General features: G+C 40.7%; 1 protein-coding gene across 27 annotated transcripts in view; it reads left to right on the plus strand.

The window, feature by feature from the left end:
• The window catches only part of LOC118221546 (hemicentin-1-like), a 221066-nt gene that overhangs the window by 112595 nt on the left and 81420 nt on the right, over positions 1-27051 (plus strand). For 9 of the 27 annotated variants that reach the window (XM_035406703.1, XM_035406705.1, XM_035406706.1 and 6 more), the window contains 6 exons: positions 1725-2063; positions 3113-3424; positions 4553-4891; positions 5943-6254; positions 6930-7220; positions 7356-7694. In XM_035406703.1, coding sequence (XP_035262594.1) covers positions 1725-2063; positions 3113-3424; positions 4553-4891; positions 5943-6254; positions 6930-7220; positions 7356-7694 — 1932 coding nt within the window. Of the gene's footprint in view, positions 1-1724; positions 2064-3112; positions 3425-4552; positions 4892-5942; positions 6255-6929; positions 7221-7355; positions 7695-8727; positions 9037-12561; positions 12844-12869; positions 13209-14230; positions 14543-14635; positions 14683-15162; positions 15292-15704; positions 15738-16900; positions 16940-17046; positions 18566-27051 lie in introns of those variants that run through there. The other 18 variants (XM_035406713.1, XM_035406709.1, XM_035406717.1 and 15 more) reach the window with 15 other exon arrangements.

Raw genomic sequence — 27051 nt, forward strand, 5'->3', positions numbered from 1 at the left:
GTGTTGGACAGAGGCCGACTGCAGAGGGTGAAGGTAATGCCCAGGGAACATATGTGGTGAAAAGTCGGCGAAGCTCTATTTTTATACAGTCTATGGTGAAGCTCCATCTAGGCGTTCAGCTTAAAACGTAACGTAGGCTACAAGGAAAAGTGAGTTTTCTTGCTGACTGGGATGACTGGGATGTATTTTAGATTACAGTAAGGATTGCTGTAATTTCATTACCCATAAAAGATTCTCACAAAACCTATTGTAAATCAACAGCAACATGCTGTATATAACAACAGCAAAGTAATGTTCATAAATCAACATTTAAGCTGTGTTGAGGTTGCGCAACTCCTCACACCAATCAGAAGCCAATGCATACTGTTTGGCAGAATCTCATGTTCAGGTTTCTCGCCCTGCAGAAACTACTGTAATACGGAGGAATCTCGGCCATTATTGCACTGAATATTTAACCACGGATACTGCAAACCATTTAATTTGATTTAGTAATGGGAATGATTTCCTCTAAAACATGTTTTAGAAGAATAAGTAAAGAAAATGTAATGGCCACTTAATTGTTTATATAAAGACAATCTGGATTCACAGTGTGGGCTAAACAAAGTTTATTTACAGATTACTCATGTTATTGACGGTCATGAATTTAACCTAAATCTGTTAAATAATTCATTCAAGTCCTGAAGTAGTTTCATCCAATTATTTGTTATTACATTTCTTTTCACTGCTAGCTATACAAATATGGAGTAAAAAAAAAAAAAAAAGAAAATCCAACATGCTTTTCAGTCAATGGCTATGTTAATACTACTCGGTTATACCATAACTTGTTTTTCCTTTTCATCTTTCATTAAAGGAGAAAAATGGCATCTGTCATCTGGATCCTGTCTGCAGTATTGTATGCTGAATTCATGTGTGCATTGTCTGCTAAAAGTAAGTTTTTTTTTTTTTTTTTTTTTTTTTTTTTTTTGGTCAATATCACATGGGCGGGGGGAAAAAAAGTGAAAGTGAATGCATGAACTTCAGATTCTTTGAACAGTCATTTGTTTTTGAACTGAACTGGAGACAGACGGATCATTTTATTGTCAGTAACAATGAAGCGATTCATTTTCTGAATAAATAATACTAAAACGAAGAGCTAATCATTCCCAAATTAATTCTGTATTAGAATTACTTCTGTTTCCATAACACAATTTTGAAGTATTTGCTTGTATGCAGAGTATCTGAACTTGTTTAAAAATTTAACCGTAATTTTTTCCTCAGTCAGAGCATATTGTCAATGTAAACACTACTTAACATGATCTGCCCAGATGCTTATTGAAAAGCACAGATTTTGTCAAGTGTGCTTACAAACTCCACTCCAAAAGCTGTTGTGATTTACCTCTAAGGTAAAGTGTATTGTACTGACTTCTGGGATTATTTGCTATTAAATCATAAGTATTGGCATGTTTATGAATTAATCAAATAAATGAAAAGCTTCAAGGTAAAATTTCCTCCTCCCTCTATTTCAAGCTCACAAACTGGTCGTGTTCAGGCTCATGTCTCACGTATCACCGTTCATTGTTTGGATGCGGTTTCAGTCATAGATTAATAATTGAACTATTAACTCGTCTAACTTGTTGAATTGCTTTCACTCGTGTTTTTGTCCTGTGTGCTTTGTCTGGCCGTTTTTTTTTTTTTTTTCTTCCTCCCCTTCATGTTTTCTGATGTTGCCTTGTTTATTTGTGCAGAGTTGCTCTCCCTGGATTGCCAGGATGAAAACCATGGGGTCCATGGCAAGGACTCTTTACTGAAATGCTTTCTGAATTCTGGTGGGATAAACGTGACGGTCACAGCGGCAACATGGAGGCGGCCAGGAGAGAAGCCTCCTTTAATTATGTTTATAAATGACAAAGTTAGAGAGCCAGAAGATCCACGATTCTCCTTTAAGCAGTTACAGATGTCTGGCAGCAACATAGACGTGTCCTTTCTGGTGAGAGACACAGTGAGGACAGATGAAGGGAAATATGAATGCGAAGTTGTAACTGACAGCGGTGAAGCCAAAGCAGTTGTAAGCCTTTCTGTCACAGGTGGGTATATAAAATATAATAGTGATGTACATTTTTATATTTCATATGATGAGAAATGAAAAGGGAAACAGACTTTAGAACCTCCATGTGCACCTTCTTTGAAACCTCCAGGGCCCTTAGGTGTTAAAATTGCCTTTTGAGTCGAGACTGAGCTGTGGCCATGTCTCTGACCCAGGTCCAATCTGTTTGACCCAATTACTTGTTTGGAAGCATACCTGATGGGTGGAGGGGGCAATGTGGTTGGATTTCAATGTTTAATAATTTTGACCACCCAGCAGGTTACAGAACAACTGTCTGATGGATTCAACTGGAGTACTTTAATTGCAGCAAATGCAAAAATGTAATGAGTCTGTGACAGGTCACTTATTTAAATTCACACATTAAATAATTGTTTTCACCTTAATGTTGTTTTGAGAGGCATACATTAATACCTTTGTTCTCCTGTGGTGCACACAGTGAAGTTCTATGAGGGTTCTTTCCCTGTTGTCCCCGCTGCAATTTTGAGATTGCATGTATGGGGTAAAATTTTAAGTTATAAATAAGAACTTGCTTTATATGAATTACAACTTTTACTAAAATTATACACCCCAAACTTTAATTTACACCTACCTTATCAATGCCAGTCCTCTTTCAAATCCATCATACGGTTGACGCTTGATTCCCTCATTCTAATGCTACCGAGGCAATGAGCCAAACCTATGAACAGTCTGATTTCCTGGAAATAGTTTCCTAAACTTAACCATTTGAAAGGAATTTTTAAAAAGCTGGAGAGAAAAGGGGATCTCGTATAAGAACTGTAGTCAATAGCCATGATCCATGGAGAGCCTAACGAAAGAAAAGCCAGAAATAAGTCAGATTTTATGAGCTTCTCGAGATTTATTGTGTTGTGTTCAGCTAGGGTTAAGATTAAATGGCCGTTTAAAGCTTGGTACTAGTTCATAATTAACTGTTTCTGATTACAGGCTGAATGACTTAACAGGTGGACGCGGTAGGTACACAGTTGATTTTGCAATGTCAAATGTTAATTGACCGTTCTTTTCACCATCTAGCCACTTACTCCAAACCAGACATGAGCTCAGTTCCGGAGAAGGACCTTCAGGAGGGAATGGAAGTCACGTTATTCTGCAATGCCTCTGGGGGTTACCCGGTTGCCATGATCCGCTGGTACGACCAGCACGGCACCGACTGGACCCCCAGTGCAGAAATGACGGTGGTGGAGACCACGGACAAACACACAAACTTATCCAGCAAGGTCACGCTTAAGGCGTCCTCCAGCGCTCCTCTGTATCGGTGCTTAGTGTTAAACAACAATGGTGTGGAAGAAGGAAAAGCAGAATTTGACCTTAAATTTCGGGAAAATGGTAAGAATGATTTATCTTCTCCATCGGTTTCGCTTTCTGTGATGCAATCTCCCAGCTGCCTTGAAGTTAATTGTTCCCCCCCCCCCCCCCCCCCCATTTCATCTAGCTACACCGCAAAGGGAACTCTTTTCACTCTGATCATTTTTTATCATCAACATCCTTATCCAATTCCATCAGACTTAGTAATAGCCAGCGACCTGCCTAACACACCGCTGCAAAATGCTTTTCATATGCTGATCTGAGTAAATAAATACTATAAAATGTCTTGGGGAAGGGGGGGACGAAATGATTTTCTGACAGTGCAGGGACAGATCATTCCCATACGTATATATATCTGTCCCATTTGTAATCTGTGTATTCAACTGCTCACCTGGCACACCACTTCAGAAAAACTGTGGTTCCCCTGACGCTCTTGGCTGTCCTCGTTCTTTCTTTTTGAGTTGCCTTCTGGGGTACTGATGTAATAGCTAAGTTAAAGATTGGTTCGCTGTTTTGTTGTATTTATCTCTGTTTATAATGCTAAGTGTCGGTTTGTAGGGTTAACTTTACACCTACTGCTTAAAAATGGGCCTTCCGTGCCTTAATTTATAATATTGGGCTTTTTGATTCCTGCGACTAGTGCTCCTGTTCTCCGCTTCTGTCAGTTGTGGTGGATACGTTGATTGTAACGTAAGGTGATATATAGACCTGTTCAGTTCTCGTTTTGGAAAGGCAACAGAAGTGCCCCATTCTCAGGCTGCTTGTTCCTGGCTCTGTGCGGGCCCAAGTTGATGGGTGGGTTTGTGTTGTGTTGTCGTCGTACCTCCACAGCTCCGGAGAAGGCGACGGGAGACAAGGGCAGCACGGCCATTGCCATTCCTCCTCCTCTATTTCAAGCTCACGAACTGGTCGTGTTCAGGCTCATGTCTCGCGTATCACCGTTCATTGTTTGGACGCGGTTTCAGTCATAGATTGGCTTCGCTCATAGATTAATTATTAAACCATTTTTTAACTCGTCTAACTTATTGAATTGCTTTCACTCGTGTTTTTGTCCTGTGCAGTTTGTCTGGCCTGTTTGGTTTTTTTTTTTTTTGTTTTTTTTTCCCTCCCCCTCTGTGTTTTCTGATGTTGCCTTGTTTATTTGTGCAGAGTTTCTCTCCCTGGATTGCCAGGATGAAAACCATGGGGTCTATGGCAAGGAATCTTTACTGAAATGCTTTCTGAATTCTGGTGGGAAAAACGTGACGGTCACAGCGGCATCATGGTGGCGGTCAGGAGAGAAGCCTCCTTTAATAATGTTTATAAATGACAAAGTTAGAGAGCCAGAAGATCCACGATTCTCCTTTAAGCAGTTACAGATGTCTGGCAGCAACATAGACGTGTCCTTTCTGGTGAGAAACACATTGTGGACCGATGAAGGGGAATATGAATGCGAAGTTGTAACTGACAGCGGTGAAGCCAAAGCAGTTGTAAGCCTTTCTGTCACAGGTGGGTATATAAAATATAATGGTGATGTACATTTTTATATTTCATATGATGAGAAATGAAAAGGGAAACAGACTTTAGAACCTCCATGTGCACCTTCTTTAAAACCTCCAGGGCCCTTGGGTGTTAATATTGCCTTTTGAGTCGAGACTGAGCTGTGGCCATGTCTCTGACCCAGGTCCAATCTGTTTGACCCAATTACTTGTTTGGAAGCATACCTGATGGGTGGAGGGGGCAATGTGGTTGGATTTCAATGTTTAATAATTTTGACCACTGAGCAGGTTACAGAACAACAGTCTGATGGATTCAACTGGAGTACATTGATTGCAGTAAATACAACAATGTAATTAGTCTGTGACAGGTCACTCTTTTACATTCACACATTAATTACTTGTTTTCACTTGAATGTTGTTTTGAGAGTCATACATTAATGCCTTTGTTCTCCTGTGGTGCACACAGTAAAATTCTATGAGGGTTCTTTCCCTGTTGTCCCGGCTGCAATTTTGAGATTGCATGCATGGGGTAAAATTTTAAGTTATAAATAAGAACTTGCTTTATACGAATTACAACGTATACTAAAATTATACACCCCAAACTTTAATTTACACCTACTTTATCAATGCCAGTCCTCTTTCAAATCCATCATACGGTTGATGCTTGATTCTCCCCCATTCCAATGCTAGCAAGGCAATGAGCCAAACCTATAAATCGTCTGATTTCCTGGTAATAGTTTCCTAAACTTAACCAGTTTAAAGGAATTTATAACAAGCTGGAGAGAAAAGGAGATCTCATAAGAACTGTAGTCAATAGCCATGATCCATGGAGAGCCTAACAAAAGAAAAGCCAGAAATAAGTCAGATTTTATGAGCTTCTGGAGATTTAATGTGTTGTGTTCAGCTAGGGTTAAGATTAAATGGCTGTTTAAAGCTTGGTACTTGTTCATAATGAACTTTGTTTCTGATAACAGGCTGAATGACTTAACAGGTGGATGCGGTAGGTACACAGTTGAGTTTGCAATGTCAAATGTTAATTGACCTTTCTTTTCACCATCTAGCCACTTACTCCAAACCAGACATGAGCTCAGTTCCGGAGAAGGACCTACAGGAGGGAATGGAAGTCACATTATTCTGCAGTGCCTCTGGGGGTTACCCGGTTGGCATGATCCACTGGTACGACCAGCACGGCACCAACTGGACCCGCAGTGCAGAAATGACGGTGGTGGAGACCACGGACAAACACACAAACTTATCCAGCAAGTTCACGCTTAAGGCTTCTTCCAGCGCTCCTCTGTATCGGTGCTTAGTGTTAAACAACAATGGTGTGGAAGAAGGAAAGGCGGAATTTGACCTTAAATTTCGGGAAAATGGTAAGAATGATTTATCTTCTCCATCGGTTTCGCTTTCTGTGATGCAATCTCCCAGCTGCCTTGAAGTTAATTGTCCCCCCCCCCCCATTTCATCTAGCTACACTGCAAAGGGAACTCTTTTCACTCTGATCATTTTTTATTATCAACATCCTTATCGAATTCCATCAGACTTAGTAATGACCAGCGACCTGCCTGACACACTGCTGCAAAATGCTTTTCATATGCTGATCTTAGTAAATGCAGTAAAATATCTCAGGTGGACAAAATGATTTTCTGACAGTGCAGGGACAGATCATTCCCATACGTATATAATCTGTCCCATTTGTAATCTGTGTATTCAACTGCTCACCTGGCACACCACTTCAGACAAAACTGTGGTTTCCCTGACCCTCTTGGCTGTCCTCGTTCTTTCTTATTGAGTTGCCTTCTGGGGTATTGATGTAATAGCTATGTAAAAGATTGGTTCGCTGTTTCGTTGTATTTATCTCTGTTTGCAATGCTAAGTGTCGGTTTGTAGGGTTAACTTTACACCTACTGCTTATATATGGGCCTTCCGTGCCTTAATTTATAATATTGGGCTTTTTGATTCCTGCGACTAATGCTCCTGTTCTCCACTTCTGTCAGTTGCGGTGGATACGTTGATTGTAACGTAAGCTCCGTCTTTCCCGGGTTGAGCTTCAGGTGGTGATTGTGCATCCAGCTCTGCATGTCCCTCAGGCAGGTGGAGTTGCAGGCAGGAACCTTTGTGTCCGATGGGGAGAGGGAGAGAAGCTGAGTGTCGTTTGCATTGGCATTGGCTTTGGCGTCGGCATTGGTATTGGAGTGATAGAAGCTGGGACCAAGGGATCTGGTGTAGAAGAAGAGGAGAATGGGACGAAGGACTGATCCCTTGGAAACTCCGGTGGCAAGGGGTCGGGGTGGTGATACCTTACCCGCCCAGGCAACCTTGGAGGAACGGTCAGAGAGGTAAGACTCAATCCAGTCAAGGACTGTGCCGCAGATCCCTGTTGCTGCCAGGGAGGACATTAGGATGGAGTGCTCCACAGTGTCAAATGCAGCGGTTTCAAATGTTTTCTGATGTTGCCTTGTTTATTTGTGCAGAGTTGGTCTCCCTGGATTGCCAGGATGAAAACCATGGGGTCCTTGGCGAGGACTCTTTACTGAAATGTTTTCTGAATTCTGGTGGGAAAAACATGACGTTCATGTCGGCATCATGGTGGCGGCCAGGAGGGAAGCCTCCTTTAATAATGTTTATAATGGACGAAGTTCTAGAGCCAGAAGATCCACGATTCTCCTTTAAGCAGTCACAGATGTCTGGCAGCAACATAGATGTGTCCTTTCTGGTGAGAAACACATTGAGGACAGATGAAGGGAAATATGAATGCTTTGTTGTTACTGACAGTGGATATGCCAAAGCAGTTGTAAGCCTTTCTGTCACAGGTGGGTATATAAAATATAAGTGATGTACATTTTTATATTTCATATGATGAGAAATGAAAAGGGAAACAGACTTTAGAACCTCCATGTGCACCTTCTTTAAAACCTCCAGGGCCCTTAGGTGTTAATATTGCCTTTTGAGTCGAGACCGAGCTGTGGCCATGTCTCTGACCCAGGTCCAATCTGTTTGACCCATTTACTTGTTTGGAAGCATACCTGATGGGTGGAGGGGGCAATGTGGTTGGATTTCAATGTTTAATAATTTTGACCACTGAGCAGGTTACAGAACAACAGTCTGATGCATTCAACTGGAGTACTTTGATTGCAGTAAATGCAACAATGTAATGAGTCTGTGACAGGTCACTTTTTTACAGTCACACATTAAATACTTGTTTTCACTTGAATGTTTTGAGTCATACATTAATGCCTTTGTTCTCCTGTGGTGCACACAGTAAAGTTCTATGAGGGTTCTTTCCCTGTTGTCCCGGCTGCAATTTTGAGATTGCATGTATGGGGTAAAATTAATTAAGTTATAAATAAGAATTACAACTTATACTAAAATTATACACCCCAAACTTCAATTTACACCTACTTTATCAATGCCAGTCCTCTTTCAAATCCATCATACGGTTGATGCTTGATTCTCCCCCATTCCAATGCTAGCAAGGCAATGAGCCATACCTATAAATCGTCTGATTTCCTGGTAATAGTTTCCTAAACTTAACCAGTTTAAAGGAATTTATAAAAAGCTGGAGAGAAAAGGGGATCTCATATAAGAACTGTAGTCAATAGCCATGATCCATGGAGAGCCTAACACAAGAAAAGCCAGAAATAAGTCAGATTTTATGAGCTTCTGGAGATTTATTGTGTTGTGTTCAGCTAGGGTTAAGATTAAATGGCCGTTTAAAGCTTGGTACTAGTTCATAATGAACTTTGTTTCTGATAACAGGCTGAATGACTTAACAGGTGGATGCAGTAGGTACACAGTTGAGTTTGCAATGTCAAATGTTAATTGACCTTTCTTTTCACCATCTAGCCACTTACTCCAAACCAGACATGAGCTCAGTTCCGGAGAAGGACCTTCAGGAGGGAATGGAAGTCACATTATTCTGCAATGCTTCTGGGGGTTACCCGGTTGGCATGATCCACTGGTACGACCAGTACGGCACCGACTGCACCCCCAGTGCAGAAATGACGGTGGTGGAGACCACGGACAAACGCACAAACTTATCCAGCAAGTTCACGCTTAAGGCTTCCTCCAGCGCTCCTCTGTATCGGTGCTCAGTGTTAAACAACAATGGTGTGGAAGGAGAGGCGGAATTTGACCTTAAATTTCGGAAAAAAGGTAAGTGATTTATCTTCTCCATCGGTTTCACTTTCTGTGATGCAATCTCCCAGCTGCCTTGAAGTTAATAGTTTTTTTTTTTCCCCACTTCATCTAGCTACACTGCAAAGGGAACTCTTCATCCTGATTATTTTTTATCAACATCCTAGGATTAGGATTAGGAATTATTCACTTAAATATTAGATGTTTACTTCAGAAATTAGATCATGTAAATATACTAGTCATGCAGACTGACCTGGATATACTGGTTTTAAGTGAAACTTGGCTTAAAAATAGCATCAGTGACTCAGATGTAGCTCTATTGGGTTACAACTTATACAGAGTGGATAGAACTGGTAGGGGAGGAGGGGTGAGTATATATGTTAAAACAGGTTTCTCTGTAACAATCTTAAAAGCGGTCACAATTCCAAGAAATTTTGAATTCCTTGCACTGAAGGTTCAACTGGGGCCTAACTCAGTAATTGTGGTTGGGGTCTATAGACCCCCGTCTGCTGAGTTAGGCTCCATTGATGCAATAGCGGATCTACTGTCCCATTATTCCGATGCTGAATTGATTGTTATGGGTGATTTTAACTTGAACTGGCTGAATGTTACTTTCAATCATTTCAAGGAGGTTAGTGCTGGCCTTAACTTATTCCAACTAATAACACAACCCACTAGGCCAAATCTGAAAGACAGCTCAAAATCTACCCTAATTGACCTTATTTTTTCTAATAGGGTTGACAATATCACTGCCTGTGGTGTCTTTGAGCTTGGAATCAGTGATCATTGCCCTGTTGGCTGCATTAGAAGTACTCGGCTAATGAAAACAAAATCTCACAAGGTTATAAGGAGAAATCTAAGACATTTTAATGAGCAAGCCTTTTTATCTGACGTTTCCCATAGTAACATACAATACACATCTGAGATTACTGAGATTACTGATGTTGACTTGGCTCTGGATTTCTTCACAAAGACTCTTCTTTCTGTCATTGACAGACATGCTCCACTGAAAAAACTTAGGATTAAAGATAGTCACCCCCTGGTTTTCACCTGAGCTAGCAGCTTTACTCAAAGAAAGGAATAGAGCCTGGTCTCTTGCCAGACACTCCGGTGACCCTTCACATTGGGCAGCTTTCAGGAAAATCAGGAATAGATTCACATCTTCGGTAAGAGTAGCCAAATCCAAATATTACCTAGATCTAATTACCCGCTCCTATGCTAACCCAGCTAAATTCTGGAAGGCAGTGAACTCCATCAAAAACAGACCCACTACTTCCCTACCTTCACACATTGATTCTGGTGACTGTTTGATCTCTGATCTTAATGAGGTTTGCCTAGCTTTCAACAAGCACTTTGCTGAGGCTGGGCATTTATTCGAAAAGGAATATACAGCACCCCCTCTTATTAGTGATGATTGTGTATATACTATGAACCAGGCCTTTCAGTTTTCCTTTCAGCCCTTCTCTGCTAGTGTTGTTTTTGAGACCTTGCAAACTATTGATCCCAGGAGCGCTACTGGAGAGGATAAATTGGATCCCTTTTTTCTAAAAATGGCTGCTCCATTCATTGCAGAGCAGTTATCACACACATTCAATCTTTCTATTTCAACAGGCATATTCCCTAGTATCTGGAAATTGGCACATGTATTTCCACTGCACAAAGGAGGTGATAGAAATAATCTAAACAATTATAGACCAATCTCCAAATTACCATGCTGCCAGGATCCGATTCAAAGCCCTGACCCTTGCCTACACTGCCGCCAACAGGACAGCCCCCATCTACTTGCAGGACATGACTCAATTCTATGTGCCTGCTCGACCAACCCCTCCCACCAGCCCAAAGGGATCACAGAGCTTCTCCACCCTAGCTCCCCAGTGGTGGAACGAACTCCCCGTCCCTCTCCGAACCTCCCCCTCACTATCCATCTTCCGCCGTGGCCTGAAGACTCATCTCTTCAGACTATACCTAGAATAACCACCACCACGCTGTGTGTATATATATATTAAAAAAAAAAAAAAAAAAAAAACCCCTTTTTCCTGTCACTTGTTACATGTTGCCCCATCCCTGCACTTCTTGGTAAATTGTATTTGTCCTAATACTCTAGCTTATTCTTCTGCCTAGTTTGGCTTTGCAGATGTTAGACCAGGATAGTGTTCTTTGTTCTCGGCTAGAAATAGCTTTACAAAATAAGTAATTGTACCTTACTGAACCCGTGTTCAGCAGTTGTCTACGATCATGAAAATGCACTTTTTGTACGTCGCTTTGGATAAAAGCGTCTGCTAAATGAATGTAATGTAAACCATGCCTAGCTAAAATTCTGGAATCTCTGGCAAATAATCAACTCAAAGTATTTCTTTCTAGTCATTCAGTTCTAAGCCCACATCAATCCGGATTTATATCCAAGCATAGCACTATCTCAGCTGTTACGCTAGTTACAAACAATATTATGTCTGCTCTAGACCGTAAGAAACACTGTGCTGCCCTTTTTGTAGATCTGTCTAAAGCCTTCGACACAGTCGATCACGCTTTGCTTTTACAGAAGCTGTGCAGCATTGGTTTAGATGGTAAAGCTTGTGATTGGTTTCATAATTATTTGTATGGGAGATTTCAGTGTGTGAAGTCTGGGAGCACCCAGTCTGGGTTCCTGCCTGTGTCGAAGGGGGTTCAGCAGGGATCAGTTCTGGGCCCTATCCTTTTCACCATTTACATTAATAATATTGTTTCCCCACTAAATGATTGTCAAGTCCATCTATACGCAGACGATACTATTGTATTGCTGATTCTGCTCAGCTTGCCATTGGGAAACTGCAGCTTGCTTTTAATGCCCTTCAGGAGGCTCTTGTTAAGCTTAAGCTGGTTCTTAATGCAAGCAAAACAAAATTCATGTTGTTTACTAGAGCCAGAAGCACTGATTATGATAGCATATTTATATCCACTGCAAATAGTTCTAAAATTGAGAGTTTCTGAATATAAATATCTTGGCATCTGGCTTGATGAGAAATTCTCATTTAAATTCCATATAGATAATCTTGTCAGCAAACTGAGACAAAAAATTGGCTTCCTTTATAGAAACAGATCTTGCTTCCCTTTGATCAGTAGAAAAAGAATTGTTGAAGCAGTTTTCCTTTCAGTATTAGACTATGGTGACATTATTTATAGAATTGCTGCTCCTCCTTCCCTTAAGCGCTTGGACACAGTCTATCATACTGCCCTCAGATTTATTACTGGCGATAGTTATGGTACCCACCACTGTGTCCTCTATGCCAAGGTGGGTCTGTCTTCTCTGGCAGTGAGGCGTGATAAACAAAAACCAGTGTTTATCTTTAAGGCCATTGTCAGAATGCTTCCACCTTATATTACAAGGTTGTTAGAGTGGCGCTCTGGACCCTATCATTGATTGTAACGTAAGGCGATACAGACCTCTTCAGTTCTCATTTTGGAAAGGCAACAGAAGTGCCCCATTCTCAGGCTGCTTGTCCCAGGCTCTGTGTGGGCCCAAGTTGATGGGTGGGTTTGTGTTGTGTTGTCGTCGTATCTCCACAGCTCCGGAGAAGGCGACGGGAGACAAGGGCAGAATGGCCATTGCCATTCCTCCTCCTCTATTTCAAGCTCACGAACTGGTCGTGTTGTTCAGGCTCATGTCTCACACATCACCATTCATTGTTTGGATGCGGTTTCAGTCATAGATTGGCTTCGCTCATAGATTAATAATTAAACTATTTTTTAACTCGTCTAACTTATTGAGTTGCTTTCACTCCTGTTTTTGTCCTGTGCAGTTTGTCTGGCCTGTTTTATTATTATTTTTTTTTTCCCCTCCTTGTTTTCTGATGTTGCCTTGTTTATTTGTGCAGAGTTGGTCTCCCTGAATTGCCAGGATGAAAACCATGGGGTCCATGGCAAGGACTCTTTACTGAAATGCTTTCTGAATTCTGGTGGGGAAAGCGTGAGGGTCACAGCGGCAACATGGAGGCGGCCAGGAGAGAAGCGTCCTTTAATAAAGTTTAGATATAACAAAGTTAGTGTCCGAGAAGATCCACGATTCTCCTTTAAGCAGTTACAGTGGTCTGGCAGCAACATAGACGTGTCCTTTCTGGTGAGAAACACAGTGAGGACAGATGAAGGGAAATATGAATGCAAAGTTGTAACTGACTCTGGTGATGCCAAAGCAGTTGTAAGCCTTTCTGTCAGAGGTGGGTATATAAAATATAATAGTGATGCACATTTTTATATTTCATATGATGAGAAATGAAAAGGGAAACAGACTTTAGAACCTCCATGTGCACCTTCTTTAAAACCTCCAGGGCCCTTAGGTGTTAATATTGCCTTTTGAGTCGAGACTGAGCTGTGGCCATGTCTCTGACCCAGGTGTTTGGAAGCATACCTGATGGGTGGAGGGGGCAATGTGGTTGGATTTCAATGTTTAATCATTTTGACCACCGAGCAGGTTACAGAACAACTGTCGATGATGGATTCAACTGGAGTACATTGATTGCAGTAAATGCAACAATGTAATGAGTCTGTGACAGGTCACTTTTTTACATTCACACATTAAATACTTGTTTTCACTTGAATGTTGTTTTGAGTCATACATTAATGCCTTTGCTCTCCTGTGGTGCACACAGTGAAGTTCTATGAGGGTTCTTTCCCTGTTGTCCCGGCTGCAATTTTGAGATTGCATGTATGGGGTAAAATTAATTAAGTTATAAATAAGAACTTGCTTTATACGAATTACAACTTATACTAAAATTATACACCCCAAACTTTAATTTATACCTACTTTATCAATGCCAGTCCTCTTTCAAATCCATCATACGGTTGATGCTTGATTCTCCCCCATTCCAATGCTAGCAAGGCAATGAGCCATACCTATAAATCGTCTGATTTCCTGGTAATAGTTTCCTAAACTTAACCAGTTTAAAGGAATTTATAAAAATCTGGAGAGAAAAGGGGATCTCATAAGAACTGTAGTCAATAGCCATGACCCATGGAGAGCCTAACAAAAGAAAAGCCAGAAATAAGTCAGATTTTATGAGCTTCTCAAGATCTATTGTGTTGTGTTCAGCTAGGGTTAAGATTAAATGGCTGTTTAAAGCTTGGTACTAGTTCATAATGAACTTTGTTTCCTATAACAGGCTGAATGACTTAACAGGTGGATGCGGTAGGTACACAGTTGAGTTTGCAATGTCAATTGACCTTTCTTTTCACCATCTAGCCACTTACTCCAAACCAGACATGAGCTCAGTTCCGGAGAAGGACCTTCAGGAGGGAATGGAAGTCACATTATTCTGCAATGCCTCTGGGGGTTACCCGGTTGGCATGATCCACTGGTACGACCAGCACGGCACCGACTGGACCCGCAGTGCAGAAATGACGGTGGTGGAGACCACGGACAAACACACGAACTTATCCAGCAAGGTCACGCTTAGGGCGTCCTCAATCACTCCTCAGTATCGATGCTTAGTGTTCAACAACAATGGTGTGGAAGGAGGAAAGGCGGAATTTGCCCTTAAATTTCGGGAAAAAGGTAAGAATGATTTATCTTCTCCATCAGTTTCACTTTCTGTGATGCAGTCTCCCAACTGCCTTGAATTTAATTGTTTCCCCCCGCTTCATCTAGGTACGCTGCAAAGGGAACTCTTTTCACTCTGATCATTTTTTATTATCAACATCCTTATCAAATTCCATCAAACTTAGTAATGGCCAGCGATCTGCCTGACACATTGCTGCAAAATGCTTTTCATATGCTGATCTGAGTAAATCAATGCTATAAAATGTCTTGGGGGGGGGGGGGGGCAAAATGATTTTCTGACAGTACAGGGACAGATCATTCCCATACGTATATAAATCTGTCCCATTTGTAATCTGCGTATTCAACTGCTCACCTGGTACACCACTTCAGAAAACTGTGGTTCCCCTGAGTTGCCTTCTGGGGTACTGATGTAATGGCTATGTGAAAGATTGGTTTGCTGTTTCGTTGTATTTATCTCTGTTTGCAATGCTAATTGTTGGTTTGTAGGGTTAACTTTACACCTACTGCTTATAAATGGGCCTTCCGTGCCTTAATTTATAATATTGGGCTTTTTGATTCCTGTGACTAATGCTCCTGTTCTCCATTTCTGTCATTTGCGGTGGATACGTTAAAAGAGGGGGACCAGGGCAGCATGGGCAGCATGAGCAGCACGGCCAGCACGGCCAGCACGGCAGTCCTCGTCATCGTCATACCCCTGCTGTGCGGCCTGCTGATTTTGGCTCTGCGCAGACAGCGCGCTCAGCGTGAGTACGGAAATGGCGTTCAGCAGGAATCTGCACGGGCTGCTTCAGCCAAGCAGCAAAGGAAAGGCTTCATCTCCCCCTCCTTTTTCCTGACACACTTCCTGTTTGGCTCAGAGGTTATGGAAATTTTGTGAATTGTTCAGATTGGAATGCTGCGAAATGCAGTGCAGTCAACTGGTCGCACAAATGCACACACGTCCTCCTCTGATCCACAGTTGGTGTGAAATGGAAATGAACCTTAAGAGTGTCACTTGCCAAGCAAAAAAGGAGCTCGGTGAAGAATTATTAAACTGCCAGTATTTTCAACAGTCATTAGGAGTAATCACAAATGTGAGTACTGTTTACACATGGGCGCAGTACTGTATATAGATACCTGGATAATGTGATGGGGTCTAATAAAATTATTTCATTAGCGGCCCGAAGGCTGTCAACTCACCCCATATTGGGTATGATTTTTTTTTAATTTTTTTATTTTTTACGGTAGCTATTAGTCATACTCCAATGGTTTCTCAGACTCTCTCAAACTTTAATCTGGCTTTAGTCAGAAACATCGCTGTCACAGTGATGGACATGAATGTATCAAAATTGTATAATTGTGCAAAATAATATAGCCTGGTGAAGTACAAATAAATTTAAAGACAAAAAGATATCCTATAAATCATGGCTGCCCGATCCTCTTCCTGGAGATCTATCCTGTATGTTAGCAAAACATCATCATCATCAGATTTCTTTGAGCTGCTAATTTGTAAAATTGGGGTTGAAATGAGAACCTACAGGACAATTGATCTCCAGGAACAGGATTGGGCAGCCCTGCTATATAATGGATAAGCAATTTACTGGAATACAGTAAAATTGATCCATTCTGTAAAACCATTGGAAATCTGCTGGAATGGAGGGACTTCTTTCCTACATTTCTTTTGACTGCATCACTTTTGCGGAACTTTCGTGGAATCTTTTTCTGTTGGCTGTATGGCCCTCATAGAAACTGATTTACCTTTAAATGTCTAATTGAAGTTGCCTTTTCAAAATAGTGGCACCATATTTTGTGTGTCAGCCATAGGGTGGTATTTTCATGTTTTAATCTTTTACTGGTGCATACAGGGGACAGTGCAGCGTTAGGGGCTGTGGTGTATGACTCCACAATCAAACTGCCACATTAAGTGGGAGAACTGGTGATCTGGCTGCCAGAAAATCTGAGAATTGCTTACGAGACATTTGCATCAGAATTGCCTGATGAATCCCTCAGCATCAGTAACAGACAAAGAGCCCTGAGCTACTGTAGAGCACTTGGTAGATTTTAATAGATCTAATAATAGATAATTAAAAAATGTATATATATATTTTATAAGCAGGATGGGAATAGTGTGGGATGTTTGGCTTCAGTTCACTGTCGTCTGTTCTTTATTTTCCACTAACATTTTCTATTTTACGTCATCTGGGAATTTGGAAATCTTCTCCAACTTTCGGTATCCTGCAACTCTTGTGAGAAACATGAGATGACAGGCCTTTTGTTGTGGGGAAATGGGCTACATAGTAGAGTTAACCGGTCCATCGACCAATGCAGGCACTGTGTGTACTGTACGTCTAACCTTCTCTCTTCTGCCTTTAGGGGCGATGTATCCAGAGGGTTCAGACATGATGGAAGAAGGTAATTATTTCCTGTTCCGTCACAGTGCCCTAGTCAGTTGGTAATGTCTCACGTTTTTAATGTTGCTTAGAATTGTATGTTTATTTTTCATTTTTATTTTTTTTAAGGCTTTCTCAAAAAAGGTGTCCAGGCAATGCAGTGGATAACAATCTCTTCTTGTTCAACAAGTTCGGCAGGTTTGAACAATGGCAGATCAATGGAATTAATTCCTCCATTTTTTTAAACTTTTGAAGCTGGATTATTGCCCCTTCAGGATTGTGTGTAATCCTTATAGTAACAAATCGCTGCAGATTCTGGGGAAATTGAGGATTTTTACAGACGGCTTCCCTTTTTCCCCCCCAAAAAGATCATCACGTCCTTTTCATTTCCTGATATGGAACCTCAAACTGAAGTTTGTGGAGACACTACATTGTATTAGTGATGTGAGAATGTAATGCTCAAAACGAGGTATCACACAAGTAAAATAACACAAACAATATGGGGGAAAAAAATAACAGGGCAACACAGTTCAGTCGAATTGTGGAACGTGATCACGAACAAATTTACAAAATGTCAAAACATACAGAACAATATAATACAATAAGCTTGTATATAGTGCTCATTGTGCTGTGCATTGAAGAGCCATTAAAAAAGAATCATAGGAACAGGCCCCTGAGAACAGGCAAGGCCTAGGCTGTGTCCAAAACCGCTTACTTGCCTACTACTAACCACACTGGATAGGAAAATTAAGTATATCAAATTTTTAAAAATGCACTTAAAATCTTGATATATTTATTTGGGGGTTCGGCTGAATATACATACTTTTCAGAAAGTAAGCCATACGTTTTTTTTTTTTTAGGACGCCTCACAGGAAGAAGCGGAGCCATCTTTGGGTCCCATCAATTAGAGAGCAAGTCTTTTTACTGCAAGGGCTACTTTGCATTACTCATGACACTTCCGCAGTACGATTGGAAAAAAGTGTGAGGAATATTTTTATAAATTTTATGTTTAGTCGCCAGTACATATTCTGAGCACACAGTAGTTTAGGAGGCTGTTTTGGACACGGCCTTAATGACTGATATTTGAAGTCTGATCAACTGATGTTTTGGATTTTGGTTACAAAGACATGGTGCAGAGCAGCCTAAACCTATGCCTCGGATTGCTTTGTTGTGAGGTCTGTGTCTGCAGACCGCAGAAACAGGATTTCCAAGATTTTAAAGTGCTCATGTGCTTTATAGGTAGTGAGGTCCTAGTTTAAAGGGGGCAGAACAGCAACCGCGGTGCAGAAAATGCTCTGCGCAGCATCTGTGAAAAAGAACAGTGTTAGTTAAACTTGGAACTATACAGTGGATCCCAACGTGAACTTTGTTGTCGCTAAATTAACACTACAGTCCTAAGAGTCCAGGACACCAACAACAAAGCATTATAATAATTCAACCTGGTGATTGTACAGGCGTTTCCTCTGCATTCGCATTGTCATTACAAGGGTTAGTCTAAACTTTACTGCATTGTGCAATTTAGATGAAGTTCATTTGGGCCCCATTGTTGCACTCCTTGCCTTTGCGTTCTCACTGAAGATATTTTCGGACGTGAGTGTGTACAGAGATGTTTTGTGCTGTACATGTAGAAACATGATCGCTATTCCTTGAAGTCTGTGAACTAAAAAAGTAGCAAGATGGTTTCACATGGGGGATCCTTTGATCTCCTAGGAACCCTTACTGATTTCAGTGAAGAATTGTTGGATGTTGTAACACAGTTAACCAAAAGAATTAAAATACAGCTTCTGTTTTTCCAGCATATTTGTTTTGCCTACTTTTTTTTTTCCCATTTTGGATTTTTTTTTTTAAACTCCTTTTTATGTCATGTTCCATTCAATCTACTTTTGAAAACAAAACGGTAAATAGAAGTAGCTGATTTGTTTTAAATGTGTTAATCACTGCTTAATTCTGAGTGTTGTGATATAATTATGCTGTATTTTTTGGCTTGAATGGTTGGATTGTTAACACTCCTTTTCACTGGTTTGTGCATACGTACACTAATTCACATGCTGCAGATTTTGGGCGATGGGTCATTTTTGCTCAAATTTACTGCTTGTTTTATTTGTATTGATGGATTCATACACTGTGGAAAAGTATTTCTCTTTGTTTAAAACTTGTACTTTCTTTCTTTATGGTGCTTCTAATGTATTGCTTCTATACTTTATAATGCTGTTTTATTATTGGACTAATTATAATTACTTTGATGGATTCTTTAAAATTATAATGAGGATTTGTTTCGTGATAGCACCTTTGATTACAATGCAGTTTTTTTTTTTTTTTTTTTTTTTTTAAAACAGTAAGTTATTTGTTTCAGTAGCTTATTATATACAGACAGGACATCCAGTTTTATCCAGAGGGAAATGAAGGTCAAATATCATGACTTATAAAGCCATTTTATATTTTAACGGACAGTGGAACTGCCTTTTCATTGAAAAAGCAGGTCTTCACAATACAGTTTAGCAGACGAACAGAGGCAGTTATTACTGTTAAATGGATGCCCACTGTGGGTATTCCTGCAGTACAGTACACACTGTTGGTATTTCTTAATCTGGCAAGCTGCACAAAATAATTTCTTTCAGCAGCCATTTTAGTTCCTGGAAAAAAAGTTACAAAAATGTGATTTTTTTTTTCTTGCACATCTATGCATGAAATAAAGGCATCCAGGTCAATTAATGTGAGTGAAAAAGGCAACCATTGGAATCTGTACAATAACACACTATTTCAGCTGCAGTGCCTTGCAGATTTTTCGGCCTTCGCAATTATGAACAAAAATTTCTGTGTGAACTGCTGCATTGTGTGCTAAATTAATAAAATTACTCAACGTTAAAAGGTCATTAATTTCCCAGAAAGTTAAATGTCTAATATGTCTAAGTACAAACTTAGAGTGTCCTGACATCTGCGTAAATGGACAAATTAAAAACGTGGATGAATTTAAATACCTGGGCGTCACGCTTGATCCAACTCTTGACTTCAAAAAGCATATGAAGAAGATGGGTAACACACTGAAATTTAACCGTGCAAATTTTAGACATAAGAAACTCCCTCACGGTTGAGGCATCAAAGACCTATTTAAATGCAATGATTCTGTCACACTTTTTGTACTGTATGTCAAGTTGGTCCCAGGCAAATAAAACAGCCTTAAGACCACTCGAATCATTATAAAAGTGCCCTTAAAATTCATGATAAAAAAACACGCCAATATCACCACTGTCATGTACTCACTAAATATGTTAAATTTGGAAAATGTTATCATGTACTCAAGTGTTTGTCTAATTTTTAAGATTATTCATAACGCTGCTCCCCCTCCCTTGAGGAACTTTGTCACACTCAACTCAGAAAAAACAACACGAGCCACTAGATCAACCACTCGGGGGAGTGCAGAATTCCACAACGCAAGACCTCCTTTGGAAAATCATCCTTCACTTTTATGGCCATAAAACAATGGAATAATCTTCCAACAGAACTAATAACATCCACAGATTTTCACACTTTCTCCCATCTGACAAAACATTGGATCCTTGCATAGCAAACTTGCAGACATTAGGAAATTAGTATTTGGGGGGGGGCTTTGTTTTAGGGTTGGGATGTGGGGATGACTGTGTTTTGTATGTTTTTACTATTTTTGTATTTTGTACTTTGTTTTTTAATGTCCTTTCTATTTTACTGTCTTACTTGCCTGCTCAGGGACTACGGGTGGAAATGAGCAAATTGCTATAACCCGGTACATTACATCTTTCCCTGTTTTATATAAGGTTAATGTTCTTTGTACACTGTCCCTGTTTAAATAAACGAATAAAAATTATGTTTTCAGTGCTTTGTGCATCATCCCTTTTCTTTTTTCCACTCTACAATTTTTTATTTGGAGAAAAATATGAAGGCACAAGCAACCATGAGCAACAGTAAACACGAACATTTGGCCGAACAAAACAAACACACAAAACATCTCAGGATATCGGGCTATTGCATGAAGAAATGATCTAATGAACATCCCGGGCCATCCTGTCCTGTATTGTAATCTCTGAGGGCCGAGGGCCACTTTCCCCAGTAATAAGTGGTAAATGGACTGCATTTATATAGCGCTTTTATCCAAAGCGCTTTGCAGTTGATGCCTCTCATTCGCCAGAGCAGTTGGGGGTTAGGGGTTAAGTGTCTTGCTCAAAGACACTTCGACACGCCCAGGGCGGGGTTTGAACTAGCATCCCTCCGACTGCCCGACAATCGCTCTTACCTCCTGAGCTATGTCGCCCCTAACTCCATGACAGGTGTAAGCCAGTTATCTGAGCTAAAATAGCCCAGTTTGCACCCTTTCCAGTTCATGAGTATTGCACTGCCCGAAAAGCTAATGTAATGGCGCCTGGTGTAATTCACGATAGGATATTTTCTACTCCCTAATAAGTATATTTTATGTATGTATGTAGTGGAATGCAAACATTTAACATCATGCATAACATATCGTTTACTTCAGCCAAGCATTTATGAACGAGTGGACAATCCCACAATAGGTGGATGTGATTAGCAACCACAGCCATTCCAGCACAAATCTGAGATATTTGAATCCAGCTTGTCCAAAAATGTACCTGGTGTAATGTAGGCCCTGTGCAAGACCTTCATCTGAATGACTTCATATCTTACAGAGTTGGATAGGGAGAGTTACTTTCCCAATCCTTCCCATGGATAATGTTGCAAAGGTAGGAAAGACTCTGCAGATTATAGCTGAGGTCGTTCCTCTACCAGCAAGCAGTGTATCTAAACTTGTAAATCAAGGTTGCTCTTTGAACTCGAAAAACTTCAATACCCTTTGTCATGGGGCATTTCATAACAGATTTCAAGTACATGTATTGTGATAACAGTGTTATTCAAAGCAAATCCCGAGTTCTCCCACGTCACTCCTCTGCTGAGGTCACTGCACTGGCTATCGGTTGCTGCCAGGATCAGGTTCAAAGTCCTGACCCTCGCCTACACTACAGCCAGCAGGACTGCCCCTGTCTACTAAAGTAGGCAGTATACTTCGTACGAAGCAGATATTTTGAGCAAAACGACGCAATCAGAACAACTGACGAACAAAAAGACGCGGTGTTGTGTGCTCGTACGGTGCAGTGTGCGACGGCCTCCAGGGAGAAAAGTTCTTTCTTGTTCTCCGACCTCCCCCTCTCAGCTATTGGTCCAAATATCACATAGTTGGTTACGTCACCGTTGAGTTCAGAGGGCTGAATTGACATGCTAATTTACGGAGTCAACGCCAATCTCTCTTCCCACTCGAGTAAAGGGTTCTCGCTCACCCCCATCACGGAGCTTCTCCACCCTTGCTCCCCAGTGGTGGAACAAACACCCTGTCCCTCTTCGAACCTCTGTCTCACTGCCCGTCTTCCGGCGTGGTCTGCAGACAAATCTCTTCTGACTATACCTGGACTAACTGCCACCATTCTGTGAATCATTTCACTTAAAATCCCCTTTCATGCCACTTATGTTACATGTACCCCCATTACTCATTGTAATTTGTATTTTTCATTTTCCAGAGTCTTACCTCTGACAATGAATAAAGGATTACTCCATATTGGACATGCGGGTAAAGATGCTCCATTGATGGTTAGTCACTTGTGTGCTATTCCTCACTTCACAAGAGAATTAAATTTAGGGACTGTCCATTTTAGCATTATGCTAAAGGTGGTGGCACAATAGTGATGCTATAGATTTATAATTGTTACATTCTGAACAATTCCTCTCCTTTAGCCACTCCCAACTGCCACCTTTATGTCCAAATGTCTATGCTCAAGACAAGGGGTATCTTGCATTATATGACAAGCAATAAAAACAGGCACACTCAGCCCTACTTTTTTTAAAACAATTAATTCTTAATTCTCACCCTTCCACAAGATGCCATAGAATAGTTGATATGTTTCCTCACACCAAGACTGTGGGAATTTGAGTGGAACGGTCGACGTACAGAAAAAGGAATTCTAGGTAAAATATTCACTTTAATCGCCTCTGGCCGTAGCCCAGAATGATAGAGGCAAAACTGGGCCATCTCCTGATATCACCCATATAAAAAATAAAGAGAGCAGTGCCAAGGTGAATTAAGAAGCAATGGTGATTAAGAGTGATAGCTTCACTCTTACCGCAATTAACTTTGTATCCAGAAAATTGTCAGAATACTATTATAATGTTTAACGGGTGCAATATTGAGCTAGCTGGTATTGACGGAGCACTAAGTGTTGTCTTCACGCAGCTAAGTACTGCGTTGTAACCAGAGACTTATCTTCCGTTAATTAAAACGACTCGATATCAGAGACTGTAAAAAATAGGGTCCTCTACATGGAGATCACGTGCTTCCGGTTCTCTCTGTGGAGATTCTCCTGGCGAAGATTCCTCAGCCTGCTGCAGGCAGGTTCTCTTGACTTGAAACGTAAACATTTGATAATATATTTTAAAACATAAAGGCAGACAGTCAGCTAGCCTCAAGTTCGTTCTGCAATCGTTCGTTCAGGTTGATGGGCTTTTCCGCACCGGACTGTCAATCACATAGATAAAATCACAGAACCGTTTAACTCTATGGTTTTGGCTCCAAATCGACAACATGGCCGCGCCCGCCATTGAGCTTCAAAACGTGTTTTAGACCCACGGAGAGTCAATGAATGACGTCACAGTAGCTTTGTCCATATTTTTTGCAGTCTGCTTGAAACCCTGCTTGAATGGAATGCTCTTATTGGCCAGTTGGTGGCACTGTAGCAATGGAATTTAATTTTCAGTATTTAAACAGCCATAAGTCTTCACCACGTTGCAATATCGAGCTAGCTGGTATTGACAATGCTAATAAAATATCATCAGTATAAAGACTGGCTTTCAATCATGTCCACACATATTAATAGCCATTATTTCTTCATTAGATATTATAGCACAAGCAAGAGCTTCTAGTGCTAAAATAAAATCCTCTCGTGTGGACCTGAAAAGGTGAAAGGGGGACATTTTAGCTGTAACATAGTTTAAAGGCGATCGGTTCATTGTAAAGTGCCTTAATCCACTGCATACATACTGGCCTGAAACCAGCTTTAGCGAGTGAACCTCCAGCGATATTGTTCCTGCTGGATGCTGAAGGGAGCTGGCCTCTTGACGTCAGGTGAAAGAGCCTCCTCGTATTGCTAGAAGTGAGGCAGCCTTGAATGAGGCCCACCGGACCCTGATCGACGAAAGCGGGCACTACTGTACCTTCTGCAAAACCAATTATTTATTCATTTATTTATTTATTTGAAGAATAACTAATGCAAGTACACAAAGTCATTTGCAGAATCAGTTGTGCTGGAGAGGTTGGAAACAGACCTGAGTCAGGGGTTAGTTGGGGTTATTTGGGTCCTCCACATATTGTGTTTCTGGAGTCTTAAGTTCCACCATTAATTTATTTTTTATTCTCTAACATGTTCTCCTTTTTTTGCAGTTGAATAATTTATATGTTCATAATCCAGCCTCTACAGGTAGCTTTGCTGGCTTCCCATACAATTTGGATGGATGAGACAGAATTCATGTTTATGGCAATCAATTCAGATATTTCTCTATTTAATGAAATGTATTCGTCATTGTTGGGCTTCTTAACCAGTCCCAGGGGTGAATTCAGGCCTTTGAAAGGGGGGGGTACTGGTTTTTTTGCTGACTGGTGTGATTTAGAAATCAATCTCAAACAAGAGCAGGTTAAAACCTAGTTAATGGTTGGACCGGGCGACCAACGGTGTGACGTCATAACTCGGCCAACCAATGGTGTAACTTCATCACTCAGTCACTCCCTCAGTCACAGACATTCGTGTTTGTAGGGCTGGCCCCGCTGTTGCTGTCCAGGCAAAAACCAAAGACATTGTATTAAACAAGGCACCACTGCTTACCAACCCGCAACCATCAGAGGGGAATCAGTTGAGAAGGTAGAAACAGCTTGGGGTGGAGATCAATGACCTGCTAAAGTTCAACCAATGTGCTCAGTCAAAATACAGCAAACTTCAACAGTGCCGATAGTTTTTTTAAGGAGACAGAGCTATTTTAATGTGGACAAAACTTTAACGGTTCTCCAATGCATCTTCTCTTTTTGACTCTTATTTATATTTGGAAATAAGAGAACACAAAACCAGAGCAAATCGGAAAAAAGCAGTGAGACTGGCTAGTCGAGCCATAGGGCTGGGACAGATTGCAGTAGAGGAGCTCATGGAAAAGAAGGTCACACAAATCATTTTTGCCTCAGGCTACTCACTGCGTGGTCATCTGAGGATACATAGAGGGGCGGCTTCTGCGCAGAATAAGGACAAAACATTACGCATGCTCCACCATCCCAGAGGGGATGAAGCTCAATGAGCTCTCCAGCAGATTATACTCTCATAAACAAGTAGTAGCAAATTGGAAAGTAGTAGCAAATTGATCACTCATTGGTTCAACTCTGTGTATTTACTGTCAATGTTTTTTTTTTAACACTTTTGTGTTGCATGTTGGAGCCAAATACATCTGCCCATTGTGTACTGTCTGTTGATGTTTTTAAGTCCTTCATATATTGTGGGATAAACAAGTGGACTAAATAACCAACATCTGCTGAGAAGGAAATGCTTCAAAACTCATTCGACAGGGTAATGACCCCAAACACACCCAAGGAACCAAAAAGTGGAATGTTCTTTACTGGCCAAGTGAATTTCCCAACGCAAAAATATCCCCAAAATGAACAGAAACTGAAAATCGCTGCAGTCCAGGACTAGCAGAGCATCACCAGGAAATCTTGTGATGTCTGTGGGACACCGACTTCAGGCAGTGATCATACAAAATTTGATGACTTCATTTAAGATTGTCTTAAATTGTCCAATTACATTTGGTCTCCTAAAATGGCAGGACTATGTATGAAAAGGGCTGTAATTTCTAAATGGGTCATAGGATATGTAAATACCCTCAAAGCTGACCGTCTGCACTTTAACCTGGTGATTTCAATTCAAATCCAGTGTTCTGAAGTACACAGCGAAAATAACAAGTGTGTCACTGTCCAAATAATTACGAACTGCGCTGTATAATAATGAATCTGAGAGTTTTACACATTTTGATTTAAGGAATTGTATATAAACTATATAAGCAAATAATCCGAATATGAATTATGTATTTAGAACAACGGGTAAACAAGTTACGGGGATTAACTACACCTCATATTGTTTAGGGCCATTGTATTCTAGAGCTCTTTAAAATCAGCAGAGAGAGCGCCATCTGCTGGAAGTGGGCAACGAGATCGGCATCTCTGTAAGGCCATCTACACAATTTATTTCTTACTTCCTGGTTCATTGTTGCACTCTGCTCTGTTACGTGAGCAATCTCACATCTGAATTTCCCTCGGGATAAAAAAAAGTATCTACCTATCTATCTACCATGCTACCAGCACAATGCGGTTTCCAGAAAATTGTGATAAAAGTAAAGTGAGAAATAATATTAATGCAGCTTTCCCAGAGTGAGGTCCGTAGACATAGTCCGTATCAATAGTACATTTGTTTTCGATGCCGATGGTAGGTGCTAGGAAACATACGCACACAAAAAAACAAAACAAACAAAAAAAAAAACTCCAAAAAGTGGCAAGTAAAAAAACATGAAAACAAATCTGAGGTATAGTAGGTATCTCTTTTCCGAACCAATGGGCTAGGCATTGCTAACCACAGAAGGCTGACCCCAATATGCTAGGCCATTCAGCTCTGAACAGGTGCACATTTGGAAAGCGTCACATTCTTTAAGCACGTCACATTTTAAGCATAGGCGTGAAAATGCGTTCGTATCTGCGATGCGTTAGGCTGTCCTCCCCTCTAACTGGGCTGCCAGTTTGGAGTCTCTCCATCAAACTCTTGCGTGAGTCATTTAAAATGAAAATTATATATTTATACTTTTTTCATTTAAGGATAGGTTGTGTTTTTTGTTTGTTCTTTGATGTTTGTACACATTAAACCAAAACACAAACCGGATAGATCATTTATCTCCTGTTTCAAGTCAGCTCATGTTTGACTTGCGTGGATTACTCACAAACGTTAATAAGCAACTAAACGGCAAGCCTACCCCGACGTGGCACAGTGGGAATAGACCTACCTAGTAAAATGCCGTTTGGGT

The sequence above is a fragment of the Anguilla anguilla genome, chromosome 2, assembly GCF_013347855.1.
Source record: "Anguilla anguilla isolate fAngAng1 chromosome 2, fAngAng1.pri, whole genome shotgun sequence".
In the NCBI taxonomy this organism is placed as follows: Eukaryota; Metazoa; Chordata; class Actinopteri; order Anguilliformes; family Anguillidae; genus Anguilla; species Anguilla anguilla.